The sequence below is a fragment of the Octopus bimaculoides genome, chromosome 4 (assembly GCF_046866305.1).
Source record: "Octopus bimaculoides isolate indiv1 chromosome 4, ASM4686630v1, whole genome shotgun sequence".
NCBI lineage: Eukaryota > Metazoa > Mollusca > Cephalopoda > Octopoda > Octopodidae > Octopus > Octopus bimaculoides.
Window position 1 is genome coordinate 45,936,519 of NC_142931.1, and position 18,750 is coordinate 45,955,268.

Sequence of the window (18,750 nt, forward strand, 5' to 3'; positions counted from 1 at the left end):
GAAAACAGAGAGATCTAATGGATACAAATGAATTTATTAATTAATCAACATATTCACCAAAATTATAGAACAACAGATATTGAAATGTTTGTGTGTGTGTGTGTGTTTTGATTAATTTATAAATTAATTTGTATCCATTAGATCTCTGTTTTCTAACTCGATGAAAATATTTGAGACTTTATATATATATATATATATATAAAAACAAAAGTAAATGAGTATATGCATATATACGTACAGGTATGTGCATACCGACATCCACCTGTATGTATAGGTGCATATCTGGGTACAGGACATTGCAAACAAACGTAGACGAGAACACACGAGCCACATAGAGAACATTCTACTTCATCAGCTACCCACGTTTTAACACCGGCGTTTCGACGAGCTTCGGGCAGGACGCAACGTTAAAACGGCTCGTCCCATGGATCGCAGATTAAATCTGTATACGCAAATTAAATCTAGCCATGGAGGAATGTAGTGGCGGACAAAAAACAAGACAGGAAAACAAACAGAAAAGGCTTTACGGCCAGACGAGAAAAATTATGTGTGTATGAACGCGATGAGGCACGGAACCGAGAGAGACAATATATATATATATATATATATATATATATATATATATATATATATACATTTATCAATTTGTTTTGCAAGTTTCCTGATGTGAAATCGTATATTGAAACAGATATTGTTGCATTTCGGGATGATCATTTTATTTATTTTTTTATTTTTTCAATTATTTTTATTCTTTGCCAAATATGCTCCGATGGATGTGTAATGTCAGTGTGCATACTCGACAGAGTGTTAGTACCTTGAGAGAAAAGTTGGACCTAAGAAGCATCAGTTGTGGTGTGCAAGAGAGACGATTGCGCAGGTATGGTCATTTGGTGAGAATGGATGAGGATAGCTGTGTGAAAAAGTGCCACAGCCTAGTGGTTGAGGGTACCTGTGGAAGATGTAGACCCAGGAAGACCTGGAATGAGGTGGTAAAGCACGACCTTTGAACAGTAGGCCTCACCGAGGCAATGACAAGTGACCGAGACCTTTGGAAATATGCTGCGCGTGAGAAGACCCGGCAAGACAAGTGAAACCATAATCTGTGGCCTTTACCAGGGGTGTAACCAGCCCCCTTATGCATACCTTTCCTTCTTTGGACACAAATCTCTGCTTGCAAAAACCTGTTGAGGCAAGTGAAATCAAAATCGAAATCAAACCAAATTCGATGACTGGTACCCATACCACCCTTCCTTCATTGGACACTAAACTCTGCTTGCAAAGACCTGTTGGGGCAAGTGAAATTGTAACTGAACCAAATTCGATGACTGGCACCCATGCCAGTGGAGCAGTAACAGCACTATCTAAGTGGGATCACTGCCAGAGCAGCGGTCTGGCTTCCGTGCCGGTGGTACATAAAAAGCACCATCTGAGCATGATCGTTACCAGCGCCGACTTATGGCACTTGTGCCGGTGACAAAACATGTGAACAAAACATTCAAGCAAGGTCGTTGCCAGCGCAGCTGGACTGACTCCTGTGAAGGTGGCACGTAAAAACACCATTAGAGCATGGCTCTCGTGCCGGTGGCATGTAAAAGCACCCACTACACTCTCGGAGTGGTTGGCGTTAGGAAGGGCATCAAGTTATAGAAATTCTTCCAGATCAGATTGGAGCCTGCTGCAGCCATCTGGTTCGCCAGTCCTCAGTCAAATCATCCAACCCATGCTAGTATGGAAAGCAAACGTTAAACGATGATGATGATGATGATGATGATGAAACACACACACTATGTGTATATATATATATATATATATATATATATATATACATTTTTCTTCACTCGTTTATTACTGTTTTTCTTTTATTATTTTAAGTTAGGTCCATTGTCCAGAAATCTTTTGTCACACATCTGTGACCTCTTCAGTGACACCTTTCATTTCCATGTTTGCTCTTACTCCTCTTGCTCCATTCTGTTCTTCTAAAGTGTGTATTCTTAGGGGGAAAAAATGAAACAGTATGTGCGCATGAATGAATGTGCTTGAATGGAACTGTAACACCCACCACCACACCACACCACACCACATGACCAAAGACATGCACACATACTTTTCCATTCATGTACACATAAGGATACACATCTTAGAAGAACAGAATGGAGTAAGTGGAGCAAGAACACACATGGAAACGAAAAGTGTCGCTGAAGAGGTCACAGGTGTGCGACGAAAGATTTCCAGACAATGGACATGAGTTAAAATAAGAACAATAAGAACAGTAATAAACGAGTGAAGAAAAAACATATATATATAGTGCGTGTGTTTATTTGGCAAAGGAAAAAAGAAATAATAAATAAAGTGACCATCCTGAAATACAACAATATATTTGTGCGTGTGTTTGTGTGTGTGTGGATGCATACATATTTATTTATTTATTTATTTATGTGTTTCAGCCAAGTGGCTGTGGTCATGCTGGTACAGACATTATATGTATGCATATATATCTACATGTATTTATATGTATACATGTATGTATGTGTGTGTGTGTGTGTATGTGTGTCCATATGTACACTCACAAACAAGAATATATAAGTAAATGTATATTCATGTTTGTGCATGTATACCCACACGCACACACACACACGCGCACGCACGCACACACGCGCACACACACACACACACACATTTCAATAGCTGTTGTTCTAAAATCTTGTTAGAATCATTCATATGGTTCTGTCCACGAATTCAGCATAGATACTAAAATGGAACCTTAGCTATTTAGAACAATTCGCAGATATTCAACCCCCCACCCACCCACCCCAACCCCAACACACACACACACACACACACACACACACTTGTACATATTCATATCTTGCTGAATTAAGCAGGGGTGGAGGAGGAAATTCTAGAAAATACTGTGACAGAATAAAATGATATGTCACCATCCGTTTGAAATAACAAATAACAAAGCTATGTCACTAACACGCAATAATGATTTCACCATAAGTAATAAAAGCAGCAGCAGCTGATGCTGTTAATCATTACAGCTTGTTATGTCAGTCATCATAGATCTTACTTCTTTATAAAACCAGCACAGTACACACTGAGCTAGTATTGATGCTTAAAAATCAACAAGAATTGTTCAAGAAACAATATAATAATGATCATATAAAAAGAGAAGACAGAAAAGAGAAGAAAGAAGAAGGAAGAAGACAACTTAACTTTAAGGCAAGTTATGAATTCTCATATCTCAGGGAGAAACTTCAAGGTAAATATAAGTAATGTATTGGTATTTAATAGAGCGCTAAGGACGCTGGGCTGACGAAATCATTAGCATGTTGGGTTAAATGCTTAGCAGCATTTCATCTGTCTTCGTGTTCTGAGTTCAAATTCTGCCCAGGCTGACTTTTCTTTTCATCTTTTTCAGGGTCGATAAAATAAGTATCAGTCAAGCACTAATGTCGATGTAATCGACTTAGCCCCTGCCCCGAAATTACTGGCCTTGTGCCAAAATTTGAAACTAACATAAGGATAAAGAGTATAAATTTTTTTGGAGGAGTATAGATGTTTGAATTTTCTCCTATCTCGTTTAACTGTTACATGTTTTTATTGGACCCTGGAAAGATGGTAGACAAAGTAGAGTGTGGGAGTCTTTGATCTCCCTATATTGAATGTATTAGAGCACATGCTTCTTAATTGCTTCATATATGCTCTTACAGTGGAGGCGCAATGGCTCAGTGGTTAGGGCAGCGGACTCGCGGTCATAGGATCGCGGTTTTGATTCCCAGACCGGGCGTTGTGAGTGTTTATTGAGCGAAAACACCTAAAGCACCATGAGGCTCCGGCAGGAAATGGTGGTGTACCCTGCTGTACTCTTTCACCACAACTTTCTCTTACTCTTACTTCCTGTTGTACCTGTAATTCAAAGGGTTAGCCTTGTCACACTGTGTCATGCTGAATATCCCCGAGAACTACTTTAAGGGTACACGTGTTTGTGGAGTGCTCAGCCACTTGCACGTTAATTTCACGAGTAGGCTGTTCCGTTGATCGGATCAACTGGAACCCTCGACGTCGTAAGCGACGGAGTGCCAACAACAACAACATATGCTCTTACTGAAATGAAGGAACATTACAAATTCCTGTCTCACTATATGATATTCACGACGTCTATTACTTTGAAGTTGTATTTGTAAGAAAACGAAAAACAACAACAATAATAGCCAAAAGCACATGAGTGTCATATAACAAAACCATTTCCTGTCACTATAAAAATGAGGTCCTACAGATATGTGTAAGAAATAATAACTAACTCAGAGACAAAGCGAAGGACCTATAACATGTTAGCTGAGCACCTTAGAGTATTTGCCTCATCTAAATAGTCACATGGCTATATCACATGACTGACATTGTGACTTCTTCCTACCATATTTATCTCCTCTCATTTCACCACTTAATTGATGATAGAAATAAAGCCTCAAGGATGGTGGAGTACTTTTATTGTTGGTTTTTTTTTTTATATATATATAATCATTTATTTATCCTGTTTTGAACCAGCTGACTCATGAAACTAGAACTTAATCAAATTTTTAGATGACTAGACTGAAAGTGCAACAGGATTCCCCAACTGAACAGGACATCAGTCTGTCTTGCACAAGATATGATGTCATAGAAAAGACCATATACCATCCCTTTAAGTTTTAGGGGTTTCACTAAACTCTTTGTCTTCCTGTAGATTATTCATGGTAAATAAGGCTATCAGAGTCTTTTTTTTTCTCTTTCCTCTGAGTTAAACTGTTCAGTGTAAGCTATCAGAACACTCATTAATTTTACAGTGCTCCTGCACTTTGCTGTGGAAAGCTGTTCTACCAATTCTGTAATAGACACAGCTTGTTACTAAGTGATTTGAAAGCTTAGTAAATTGCAACTTGCCTTGCTATATTTGTTCTGGGTTTCTGTGGTGTGAGTTCAAATCTTGCTGGGGTTCAATTTTTGATATATTTTGGTAGTGGGTGGGTGGGTGGAATCAATAAAGCAAAATACCAATCCAGAGAAGTGGATTGGCCAAATTGTTAGAATGTCAGTTGAGGTTTCTTGTAGTATCTGTCCTGGTTCCTTGCATTTTAGTTCTTGGGTGTTAGATTTAATCTGTTGCCCAACACTTCTTTCATGCCGCCAAGGGAAGACAAGTACTCTTTTTTTTTTTTATATCTTCAAAGAAGAGTCATCAGATATTCATAAACCTTGGAGTGATGTACCAGCTGAATCCCTGCCTTATAAACCCTACTTTTATGGAGCCCATCTATGGTAATTAATGTCACATATGGTGCTTGCAACATAACATAGATGTACTGAGGAAGAGTACCAAATATACTAGCATTAGGGAGAAACCAGTGGGCCCCTTTGGGCTTGATGGTGCGAGGATGCTGATTTTATAGACCCTGAAAAAGCTGGTGACTAATGACTTTTGTTTCTTAATAGCTAAAGAAAATAAATCATAAATAAAAGAAGACAGGTTCTTATCTAAGATAACATAGGAATTCTGGGATACATTATTTCATTAAATGATCATTGTATTTAGCCACAGGTCAGCACTAAATGGTGAAAGTGTGTGACCTAGTGACAAGGGTGTCGCAATCATGATCACAAGATTGTAAATTTCAATTCTCAGACCTGGCGGTATATTGTTTTCTTGAGCCAAATATTTCATATCATATTGCTATAGCTCACTCAACTGTAAATGAGTAACCAGCAATATACTGGCATCTCATGTAAGGAGGAATGTTGTGATCTTGGTCTCTTCTACTCCATGGAAGCCAGGCAACCAGCCCTATGAGTCCCAGCACATTAAGGCAGCACTAACTAAGCAGACCTACCACCAAAGATGTACCACACATCTCATCTTCTGTTTTTCAGATGTAGTGCATCTAGGACTACATTATTGAAAGTATCCTTTATCAGGATGAGTGACCATCTATGTGCTACCATAGGCTGTTACATGTGTGAGTTTAAGAAGAGGCTACTATCATTCACAGGGTCTGTAGTTAGAGATCTTAGTAACTAAACGTGTCACTCAGATATTTACTTCATATGTCCCTTATATATATATGACTGCAAAGAAGATTTTGCAAACGAGGATATGAATCATAGAATCTCAGCCTGCACTGTCTAATTTTAAAGTGCATGAGGAAAACAATTTATGTATGGAAAACTTTAGTTCTGAGTAGATTAGATTACCGCTCACAGCTTTGATCTACAAATTCATCCAGTCTCATAGAAGAGATTGAATGATTGCAAAGAACATTCATCAGTAAAATGACTTCATTTAAAAACCTTAATTACTGGGAACATCTGAAAGCTTTGCATCTTTACTCTCTTGCACACCAAAGAGAAGATATATTATGATATATGTATGAAAAATCCTGTAGGAGTATATTCCAAACATCAGCATTAGAGTGAATTTTAAAGCACAAAATGTACAAACTGGTAGATGCTGTTGGCTTCCAAATATACCACTTCGAAATCATGAGCAAAAACATTTTATTGAAGTAGCGTGATATTTAGAGGTCCTCAACTGTTCAACTGCCCATCTAAAAGAATCATAAATATAAAAGGGACCTCTGCTGAAACATTATAAACCATTGCGTAAACTATCGGCGATAATGGACCCATGAACCATTCAAGGATACACTCTGGGAAGATCACCTGCAACAAACTCAATGACCAACTCTGGCCATAAAGAAACAACAAAATTGACAGAAAATGAATTAAGATGGTGCTCCAGCATAGCCATAGTCCTAAAACTGAAACCACTAAAAGTTGGATTCTTTTTGAACACATCTTGTATGTATATATATATACATCATCATCATCATCATCATCATCATTTAACGTCTGCTTTCCATGCTAGCATGTGTTGGACGATTTGACTGGGGACTGGCGAGCCAGATGGCTGCACCAGACTCCAATCTGATCTGGCAGAGTTTCTACAGCTGGATGCTCTTCCTAACGCCAACCACTCCGAGAGTGTAGTGGGTGCTTTTTACATGCCACCAGCACGTGTGTGTGTGTGAAAGAAAAAAAACCTCAGAACGCAATCAATTATCAAAGCTGGTATCAGATGCAATAGATACATTTTATACCTTGGCATTAATTCTAAGATGCTGAGTGTTAAGAATATATTTGTGCATTTTCCACAAGCATCGATGATGCAAGGTGAATTCAATTGTGAATCGAAACCTTGATGTAGACTTGACTTACCAAGAGCTTACCCCATCACAAGGATTGTAATACTACTTTTCAAACACTTGCAGTTCATCTAGCTGTATCTTCTCTTTCTGCCTCTTCTGGTGATGATGATGATGATGATGATGTATATATATATACATACAAGATGTGTTCAAAAAGAATCCAACTTTTAGTGGTTTCAGATTTCTTTGTCAAATGCATTGCTTATGTTTTGAATTAAAAGGGCATTATTTCAAAGCATCGAGCTTTCAATGATGTGATTGTTATTTTTAAAATGACATTGTAGGGTAGGTGTGAGAGGTTGGATCTGGTCAGTTCTAACATAAAACAGGCAGAATATTTGGGCCAGGTATGGTCGGATTAAATGCTAAAGGGGTTAATTCTTCTAAAGTCAACGACAGTATATCAGCTCCACCAAAACCCAACTATCTCATCCATCCTTTCTGCTTTCTTTTCAGCTCTTCTGTATCTAAACTTTTAAATCCTGCACTGAGAATTTTTACCAATATATTCAACTGGAAACCTTACCTATATTTTACAATGGCTACTAATATATAAAAAATTAAAATCAAAGATATATATATATATATATGCATTAAACTTTCTCAACCATTCCTCACGTAAGTCAAAAAGGAACGACGAAAAGTTACGGGCCTGATTTGTCACGTGTCTAAGTTGAATACAACACACACACACACAAATATTAATATTCGTTTCAGAATATATTTCAAGGAAAATTTTCTGTGCCTTCTACTGATTTAATTCCAGACCTATCAAGCTATATGTTTGTATAATGCAGAAATACACTCCTCCCTTTCTGTCAACCTTTGTCACTCTTTAATGCTTTCCACAATCCCCGTTCAACTTTGTATTTCCTCTCCTCTCCTCACACACCTTCTCTCACTCCCTTACATTACAACTTTTCCCTTTGTTATCTCTTCTCCTATATCCTTCAGCACTCCTTCTGTTCCACAACACCTAACCCCGTCTAATTTTTAATCATTGTCTTTCATCGAGCAATACCATGCACACACACACACACACTGTGTGTGTGTGTGTGTGTGTGTGTATGTTATGTGTTGTGTGTGTGTGTGTGTGCATGTACGTGCGTGTATGCATGTGTCTGCACGTGTGTGTATGCGTGTTTGTGCATGTGTGCATTTGTGTGTGTATGTAACAATATTTCATTCCCACCCCCTTTCCCATTTGTCATATCTTTCCATTTCAAATCTCCACCCGTTCTCTCATATGTTGCCTCTACGTATTTTAAACTATATTTATTTCTCACTTTCTCATTAGCTTCTGCTCTCCTCTCTCTCTCTATCTATCTATCTATCTCTATCTGTCTCTCTCTCTTTTTCTCCCCCTGGTTCTCTCAATTTCCAACGTAGTTTTTCACCCTTATTCATAATTTCTATCTTGTCTCTCTTTTTCATTGCGCAGTACCGCTTATCTCTCTGCCTTTCCCTCCAAATATATCTCTCTTATTCTCTTTTTACTAGTTTTCCCTTTCTTCCTCAATTTCACAAATACTCTTTCATTGCGCAATAACATTTTATCGGTCTGTCTCTCTTACGATTAAACATCATATCTTTCTAATATTTTTCCTATCATTTTCCTCTCTTCTCTCACTCTCTTGTTTTATCGCTTCTAATATCGTTATTTTGTTCCACTCTGCCTATCCTTACGACTCTATTAGTCTCTTTCACATACACTCACACACACCTTCTTATTCCTCCTTATTTACTACGCAATCACACGCACATGTGTAATCACATCATACAGTCATACATAAATGTTAGCTATAACAAGCGTTTCTAAAAATAACTAAGTCGACACAGCTGCAAAATAGTCCCTAATAGAAAACAAACTATTCGGTTCATATAAACATTTACTGTCTTTATTTTCATAATTTGCGACCGAAATTCTATAAGAAATTAAGAAATTTCAAGAAACATCGAGTAAACTTCTACATTTATATTTTGTACCACATACATAGCGACTTAGATACAGAGACCGCGACAACCATTTGTATGTTTTTAGTTTATTTTTCTATGGCGTATTAATTAGAGATTTCTTTCGTTGTCTACAGCTCATTGGCTGACAGTGAGCGTCGACCGAATAACCGCCCACTCTCGATAGTGAGTCGGTCTCATATATATAAGAGCCTCGCGCCTGATTATTTTAGTCACTGTGGGTGCCCGCTAGCAGTGGATTCCAGTGTTGAGTGTTCCGTCGTGAAGGGGTGTCGTGTCTCGTAACACGCCCCTCCCTGTCCTGGAAGTACTTTGTTTAGGGGTTGAAGAAAAACAAAGAAAGTGGTTACAACACGAGGAGACTCCCCCTACAATCACAAAGGAACATATATTTTTTCGTTGTTACAATCAATTGGATATATAATACAGTATATATATTTCATTGAATAATCAGCTGCTTTTTTAAAACAGCTGTAAATAATACAAGATATATTTTATATATCTTTTGTACACATAAAACTATTACATGAGTATTCTCATATACATATATAATTTACACAATCTTCTGTAAATTATATATTTATACATTGTTTCATTGTTGTTTTGAATCATTAACAAATTAAGAAAAAAAAAAACGAAAACAATTACGGGATATATTTACAAGTTTATACGGATGAAAGAAACTATTATTATTGGTCAACTGTTAAAACAAGAGTTTTCTTGCACCTTATTATCATCATCTTAAAAGCAACCACCTGCGACGTAATAACGAGATCTAAAGCGATCTCATGCAATATCGGACGCCTCTTTAATAGGTAAATCATTATTTCAACACCACATGACACTGACTAACAAACTGTTTTAAATATTTCATTTGTGGATAAATATATGAATATGTATACGTAAAATTATCTTAGTATTTTTTTATTGTATATATGTACATAGTTGTATTATATGTAACCTAACACCTTTACTGTGAAGGTTACACTAGTCTGTTCATATATATATATATATATATATATATATATATGTATATATATATATATAAACTCTATGTCTGTGATTGTTTTATAATTATTTGATTCTACATACCTCTGTCCGCTGCCAAAATGAGTCCCATAGAATACAAAATGTGGCGAAAGCTGGTGTTGTTTTGGCTGGTGGCTAACAGTTAACAGTTTTTTTAAGAGTCATAATGGAAACGTACACAGAGAAAGCCACTACTGCCAGTATCAAGACCGCAACATCTGCTAGAATTAACACTGTACAAAAGATGAATACTATAATGATTATTGCAGCTGCATCTATGAAATCTATGCCTTGATGTCTCTTCGCCACCACCCTTAACTATTCGCACCTATTGCATTTGTATTCTAATAGTAACCTTAATCTTTTTTATTAGAGTTTCCAATCCACTTAACAGCTTGTTGCTTACCCTATTTCAGTAATAGTTTGAATAATTCATTACATACTTAGTACCTTTTAATTACCTTTCGAAATACCAGACATATCTGAGATAAACTTTTTTCATGTTATAAGAACTACACATACACTGGTGGTACATAGACTCTAGATATAGATAGTGATATGTTCACACCTTTATACATAAATATTAAATATCTTTATATATATAGAATTTATTTATTGAATCAAGTTATGAGCCAAGTTGAGAAAACAGTATTTTGTTAAAAGGATCTGTATATAAAAATATTCAGAGGAGACACAAAAGGGCATTTAAATAGTGTAAAAGTTAAAGACAAGCGGCACAATTATTTGGCATTGTTATAGTTATTTGTCATTTTCAAGTCATTAACGTCATCAAGAGCATTATATCATCATCATCATCATTGTTGATATCACCATCATTAGCTCTGGACACCACGAGGGCAGCAATCTTACATTCCAATCGACAATCTGACGAAACTTTCATTTGTGTTGAATCATAGATGAAAATAGTGCAGGAATCTTTAGCAATACAATAATAATTAATTAATAAACTGTCCGTTATTCCGACAAGCTGCTGTTTGTAAACAGTAAAATTTAGATATCCCTTGATTTACATCATCTTTAACTCGCCACGTATCAAGTGCAGATTTTTCTTTTGTAAATATCCACACACACACACATGTATATATAAACTGTTATAAATCTTTGTATTATATACATACTTAATTTATATTTCTTCTGTCTATATATATATTTATTTATATATAGATAGTTACATTCTCTATCAACTTGCTACCTTATTTTCTGGTAAAACTTTGTTCACGGTTATTTATAAAGGGAGATCTTCGCGTGGTCCTATGACTGACTCCTTCAGTTTGCACTGCACACCTATGAGTGGGTTCTCTCGGTCCCGCCCTAGAACACCGTCATATTATGCATCCCCTCGGGAGGAAAAAACTGCCGAGGTTGTGGATCCCACACCGGCGGCTAATCCGGGTAATCTTAGTCCCGACTTACAACCATCATACACACCGGACTTTCCTAAGGCCTGCGGGAACTTACAACTGGAAAAATATACTCTCATAGAACTGCGTGAATATAAAGATCGGAATGTTTACAAGGCACACAACACACATACCAACAGAGAATCCATTTGTAAAGTAAGTGCATAATTTTACCTAAAAGTTATTTATTTCACGAAGATTTTAAACATGGTGTTATTTTCTTTTTGTCTGGTGTTCATGAAAGTTGACTGTAATTGTCTCGAGTAATTTATATATGTTGATTCGGAGCTCTAGAATTATAAGCATTTTCAGGTACTACTAAAGCAGCACGTTCCCGAACGTGTAGTCGTGCGTCCGCGCTAGCTAGTCTTGAGTGGTCGATCCTAACCCTAACCCTGTCCCTAACCCGCGTGTGCAAATGAATAAGTGTTTCGGGTTAGGGTTAGGATCGACCACTCACGACTAGCTAGCGCGTTCGGGACCTTGCTGCTTTAGTAGTACCCATTTTCATTTGGGTTGATAACCTGTATTTTATTTTTCTCTTGAATTTCATTAAAAAAAAAATTGTCTACAAGAATTTTTAGATATTTGTTAGAGTCCTCCGTAATTACAAACCACATTAGTTAGGTACCAAGTTTGATATTTTCGTGTGTGATATAAGGACATGATTAGTCAGACTGTTGTAGCCTGTGACACTACTTTCTATGTATGACTACTAATAAAATATTTGAATGTTTACGTGGTAGCTCGAATTATGCCCCGCCTTGAGTAACATTCTTGATAAGTGACCTCGCTACATTTCAGAATGAACAGCGGGATTAAAATGCCACAAGTTATATATATATATACATATATATATAAGGAGCTTAGTGCTAAAAGTGTGCAAGTCACCTAGATTTTCGTGTGATTTTTGTAGTTTAACGATTTTTGTAATTTAATAGTTAAATTTCTTAATCATTCAAGAAATGACGCAGTTAAGTCATATTTACAGATGATTCGTCTGTTGGAGATCACAAGTTAGACATATAGAGCATTACGTTTGTTTCAAATGGATGTATAGAACGGGGGTAAAGGCTGTCTTTTAGTGAGCCCGAGGAAATTATTGTCGAGTGCCCCAATTAACGACCTCGTGGTGCTGCTTTATGGCAAACTTGCTAATGTTTTATTTTGCCTTACTCAAAAAGGAGCTATGATTGGGTTTCACTTAAGTAGTTTTTAAACTAATGATAGATAGACAAAACGAAACAAAAGTCCTCCATGTCAAATGGCTAATGTTTTTAAATCCGCTTTGAGAAACATTTCAGCAAATGTTTACTTTCTAATTGACCCTTTTATACGCTGCATCTAGATATGCTTACATTTGCGCAAATAGATATTGCAGATAACCTCTTCGTGGTTGCTTGACAAACTAGAAATAGCTAAATGTTCTTCAAATTAAACCCTGCCATTCCTACAAAAGCAAGAACTTGCTGAACAACGTAATCTTAAAAGAAAATGTATGGTCACGGGTGAAGCACCTCTAATCATAAGATCCTCAATCAGAGTTGATTTAGGGGCTATGCATCAGGAAACTTCTTTTCGTGGGAGTTTAAAAAAATTTTTTTTTTGTTAACGAGTTATATAAATAGAAAAATGGGCGATCCTTCGATATTGGTATATGGAATGTCGGTGTGAGGCGACGCCGTCATTCCCCCCTCTTTTTGAGCCTAGCCTCTTTATCTATGTCACGAGGGAAGGTCGTGTGGGTGAATGACGTCGTGTATCAATACCGAAGGATTGCGAAATGTCTGTTCAGTGACTTCATTGTAGCGAAATGGAATAAGAAAACCCAGTTTACATGGTTGTACTCAATATAACAAATACGAAAGCGGTAGTCGGCTTTACTGCGTAGTAACGGCGAATAAAACTTGAGTTTCATTCAATGATTAAATGAAAGAGTGTGTGGTGTGAGGTAGATCAGCAGGCATAACTGTTGAATGCCTTCCTCCTAGCTCCAACTCCACTCAGAAAACGAGCTAGTTACTAGCTCTACCAGTATTTATATATTGCGTCATCGGTGACTTGGTTGTTGCTCTGTCAGTGTGTGTACGAATCACTCACTGGTTGGTCAATATCGTTATCCCAGCTCTATTGCAGAATAAACGAGCATATTAGCAGAATGGGTAGAGCAATATTCAATTAGAACCCTTTGTGTTCTGAGTTCAAATCCCGCTAAGATCATTTTTTTGCTTTTTTTTATCGTTCTTCCTGAGGTCGATAAAATAAAGTATCAGCCGAGTTGTAAGGTTGATATAATTGAGTATATACTATATAAAAGTATTTAAGGCTTTGTGCTAGGAAATCGATAAATATACGGTTGTTTTTTTTTTGGTTTTTTATCATTCTACAATGAAAGTAATATCAAGTGAAAGTTTGACTTGTACTTTATCACAACTTAAAATTATGGCCTGACGCATATTTATAAGTGTGTAAATATATTTCGTTTGTAAGTGTATAAACATTGTCTGCGATTGTAATTGCATTTTCATTCTTGAAAAGAAAAAAAAGTTCTTCAGAAAGTGAGACATTACAATACTAATATCTAGTTATTAAATACTCCCATTATTTTTCGGATATTCTGCATTCGGTCAAATAGCTATTTTTCTTAAGATTGTATGTTATAGTATTATAGATCAAAGTTGAGGGAGATCGAAAGGTGAGGGTTGTGTACTGTAGTGAACTCATTTGGCTATTTGGTAGATATTGTATGTACGTGATGAGCTTAATAACTGAAAAGAGGAGGTGGAAAAGATTGTGTTGTGTGAGTGAGCATCATAACCTAGTTACGGACTGGGTGTGTATTTAATGCAGAAACAGACAATACAGGTAGTTTCTAGAGCCATCGAAGGGAAATAACTGAAATAGTGACAGAGGGTGTGTCTTTGGGAACAAGTAATGGCGTGTGTAAGGTGAATGGATATAAAGTCACAATTTTGGCTTTGAAGAAAAAAGTTACATGGAAACTGTCGCTTTTCATTTATGAACTATACAGTCGTTTAACTAAATTCTTAGCAGTTTATTACCTTATAATATAAGATGACTATACAATGATAAAGCAATTTATTTCATAATATACTTCAGAAGGACACAAATTCACGTTTTATTCATTATCTTAAATGAAATATTGTAAAATTATTTCTGTGACTTTTCTCCTGTAACTTTTTTTTTCTTCAACTTTTTCCTATATGTGTTGTAAGAAGCGTGTTGTTAGATGGGATTTGTGACTGAGTTTCAAAGAGCTGTGTTAGTCAGGGTTGTCGCGAAACAGTTTTATCATTTATTCTGAGTTGGGATTACATATTAAAGAAAGAAAGAAAAAACTTCATCTAATAACTTGCTGTTTTCACACTGAAACTAGGTAATGTGTAAATTCGAAACAAAGTTTTTTCTTCACTTCAGAACGAACGGGTATTTTTCAAGTTGTCACAAAAACTAAAATAAAGCGTACTCCGTTTCTTTCTCACTGTGTGTGTGTGTCCCTCGCTGTATATTCATGTAAGCTAAGGGAGGTATTTCACATTAACTCCTGCAGAAACTAAACACACGTGCATGGAATGGGGTTGTATTCGAACACGCACATGGCGATGATGCACGCATATACCGCTTGTGTTCAGTTTGGGTTTTGTCGTTCAGGGTGTCTCTACTGAAATTTGTCTTCCGCTTTACAGAAACTAACTACTAATCACACATAGATGTGTGGATTTTCCGATTTTAGCACAAGGTCCCTAATTTTATGGAGAAGGCATTAGTTGATACCATCGATCCCAGTCCTTGACTGGTACTGTATCTTACCGACCCCAGAGGGGTGAAATGCGAAGTAACTTCGATAGGATTTGAACACAGAACATAAAGAATTTAAAGAAATGCCGCAAAGCATTTTGTCTACGCTAACAATTCTAACACCTGGCTGTTCTCTTATCCATAAACACGATAATTATAAGTAAATGCTATTCAAATTAAACTAGTGTAGTAGTTATAAATAGTTAATAATCTTCGCTGTTTTACCTGATATAGATATTTTTGGGTATTCTAAAATGTTTTATGAATTCTAGAATATTTTCATTGTTTGAAAATAGTTTATAGGAAATGTTTGAAGTTAGCTACACGTGAGATTTTAGTAAGTAAAATGTATAACGGTTTCCCAAACTGCACTTTTGAGAATGTTATGTTAAAAAAAAACTCCAGCCATGTTGGTAGGTAACCAATTTTTTTAGTTACAGAAATATAGAATTAATTAAAAACGTTGAAAATATGCATATAAACGGGATAGAATAATTAAAAGGCATTATTCTTGAATTTTTATTTCATTATTTAATCGTTAGTTTTTGACCTGGGCATTTCTCTGTCTCCCACTCATTCAAATACAGTTTCTTAGCATGACAGACAATGTGTGGGAGGGATATAGAAGCTTTGATGTCATTAATGACGTGATGCTGTGTGTCTGTCACATGCTGCGCATATATGTATATTTGTGTGACTGTCAGACTAGAACCTATCCGGTTTATTACTGGATTTTCTGCCACCAGTAACCAACATTCACGTACTACTTACTCATACACACACACACGCTCACACCCAGCAAATTATTCACATTCACTCACGTATATATTTACATTCTGAGTTGATCATTATTGAGGAATTTATATAGTTTTAACGTATGTGTATACGTGTGCACTTAATCAGCCATACTTAAATGTTTAAAACTCTGGGTTTCTTGCGCACGTGTCTGTGGTATAAGTTCCTTTATTATTTATTTATTGAGATTATTCGGTTTCGATTTATCATAAATCATTGAACTTAATCATAGATTTCAATGTAATGACGGCACTCACAGCTGCCTCTCTCTCTCTCTCCCCAGCCAGGTACTTTGCCACGCTGCGCGCGCGCACAAATACATACATACACACATGCAGTAGTCAGAGCTAAAAAGCTCTCATTACCGTAATTAGTCCAACGGTGTTTTGATTACTTTCGTTGTGCTTAGCGCAATTCAGGATGCGATATTAAAGAAACATAACTCGTATTAGAAAAATTGTCAAAATTCTATTGAAGAGATTGCTTGCTTTTAAGACTGGTGTTTTGAGGGACTTTTGGCTGTTATTTCTAACAGTTTAAGCAATCACGTAGAGGATTCATGAAATTAAAAGGTTTCCATTTATGAATAGAAGATAATGTAATAAGTCAAATTTGTTATTACTAATTTTGTTTATAATCACACACCCCTCTATACTCATAACTATCATAGTAAACTAACGAGGAAGCCTCTGTGATCACTCGATATGCTAGAAGTAGTGCCAAATTCTCCTTCAAATTTCATTGTCTTAAAAACGAAAGAACACATTGACTAACGCAGTCCTAGTTGTCTGAAAAAGAAGTAAAGATGGTCATGTCGGGAATGCCTTGAATCGTGTTTATTCAGTCGGAACTGACCTGGAGCTAAATATGGGAAATAACAGTCACTGACGAACTATTCTCAGCATCGATGCTCAGACTTTCTGGAAATAGTGGAGCCAAATTTCCTTAAACCATAGCTTCTCATTTTCAGTCATATACCTATTCATTCAAGGCTAATCTGGGAATAAATCACATCTCTTTCCGCAAATCGATTTTAACAATTTATAGAATAACATTGAGAGCATTTGGAGAGGAAATGGGGAGAGGGGTAGATAGGTCAATAGCCCCTTTGTTTTCCGACCTACTTCTAAGCAACTAGTGCTATTACAGATATTTCTATGAACTATTGATTTGTGGCTTTTATTACTCTTTTATTGGTTCTAGCAACTGATCTGTAGTCATGCTGAGATTGTATAGTAATGTAAGAATAATGTATTGTGTTGTACTGATTTCTGTAGTTTTATGCTTCCAGCGATTGTTTGGTTTGATTCGAGGCCTCAGCGTCTTCATTCCAATATTTGTGTAAGTTGTTCGGTTTGCTCCTTTAGCAATAAAGTCCTACCTTCTGACACTTCCCTGGTGGTAAGAACGTCATGAAACAACCTAGCTTACTATAATTGCACTTTACTTGGTTTAAAAGACAGATGCCGGTTACTGCTGATTGATGGCAAGTATGTAATTTGGGTGTCATATACACTGTTCAGAGCAGTTGATGCTGAAAATTGCTAACGCTCAAATATGTATCGCATACCTTCAATATTAAGAAAAAGCGTTTACCGGAAATTAAATTCAATACCTGTATTATCCAAGTATCTAAAGTCTGTCACACGTTAGCTCAAGCACATTCTTGCATGGCTTATAGAATTTGCAGTGTGAAATACTATCCCTTTTAACATATAATATGGTAACCAAAGGTTACTACAATAGTTTTGTTTTTTTTTAATTTGCTACATGCCTCCCACGCAGGATTGCTCGCCCCAGTCCTCCTCTCTTGCTCCCACTATACTAACTTCATGCAATTAAGATGTGTGTCAGTATGCAACAAGTCTCAAGCGAAAACTCTAAAGCATTCATATTTAGCTGCTGCGTGCGAAGTATAGAATGTTTATTGCTTATTAAGCAAACTTTTGAGTGGACGTATAGAGAAATATGTAAAAGTAAAGCATTTGGAAGAGATCGTTAACTTCACGTGGAGGAGAACAACGTACTGCTCCATGGATATACTGTGTGTGAGAGAGAGAGAAAGAAAGAACCTTCCTAAATTGACACATTTCACTTAGCATTTCTGGAAGCTTCTATCCAATATTCTCTAAGATATTGACCAAACTTAGTGTGACTAGTTTCTGTGCACTTGCGCCATCGCAAGTATTGAAGACTTCGGATAAAATGGTATGGTCAGAAACCCTCTGAGTTTACAAACATAAGGTGCGATATTCAGATTGACGTTCATGCTTTAAAAGTGAGTTTCGATATAAGAAATAAAAACCAAGTCCTGGGTTTTACTCTCAACAAATCTAAATATACTATTGTTTGATTAATTGAGAAAGTCCTTCCCTTGCAGCGTCTTCATATTCGAATCTGCAGATCTTTTCTCTACTTCTATATCGGGACTTAACTGACAATAGGAATTTAACTTGAGCCAATACAAAGAA

The 18,750-nt window shown here is 36.5% G+C and overlaps 1 protein-coding gene across 2 annotated transcripts in view; it reads left to right on the forward strand.

Moving 5' to 3' along the window:
* The first annotated feature begins 3,036 nt into the window (after positions 1-3,036).
* LOC106884514 (tribbles homolog 2) overlaps positions 3,037-18,750 on the forward strand; it is a 33,983-nt gene continuing 18,269 nt past the window's right edge. The window contains exon 1 of one of the 2 annotated variants that reach the window (XM_089350678.1): positions 3,037-3,222. In XM_089350678.1, the coding sequence (XP_089206804.1) occupies positions 3,112-3,222 (111 nt within the window). In that variant the 5' untranslated portion in view covers positions 3,037-3,111. Of the gene's footprint in view, positions 3,223-10,935; positions 11,822-18,750 lie in introns of those variants that run through there. The other variant, XM_014935936.3, reaches the window with a different exon arrangement.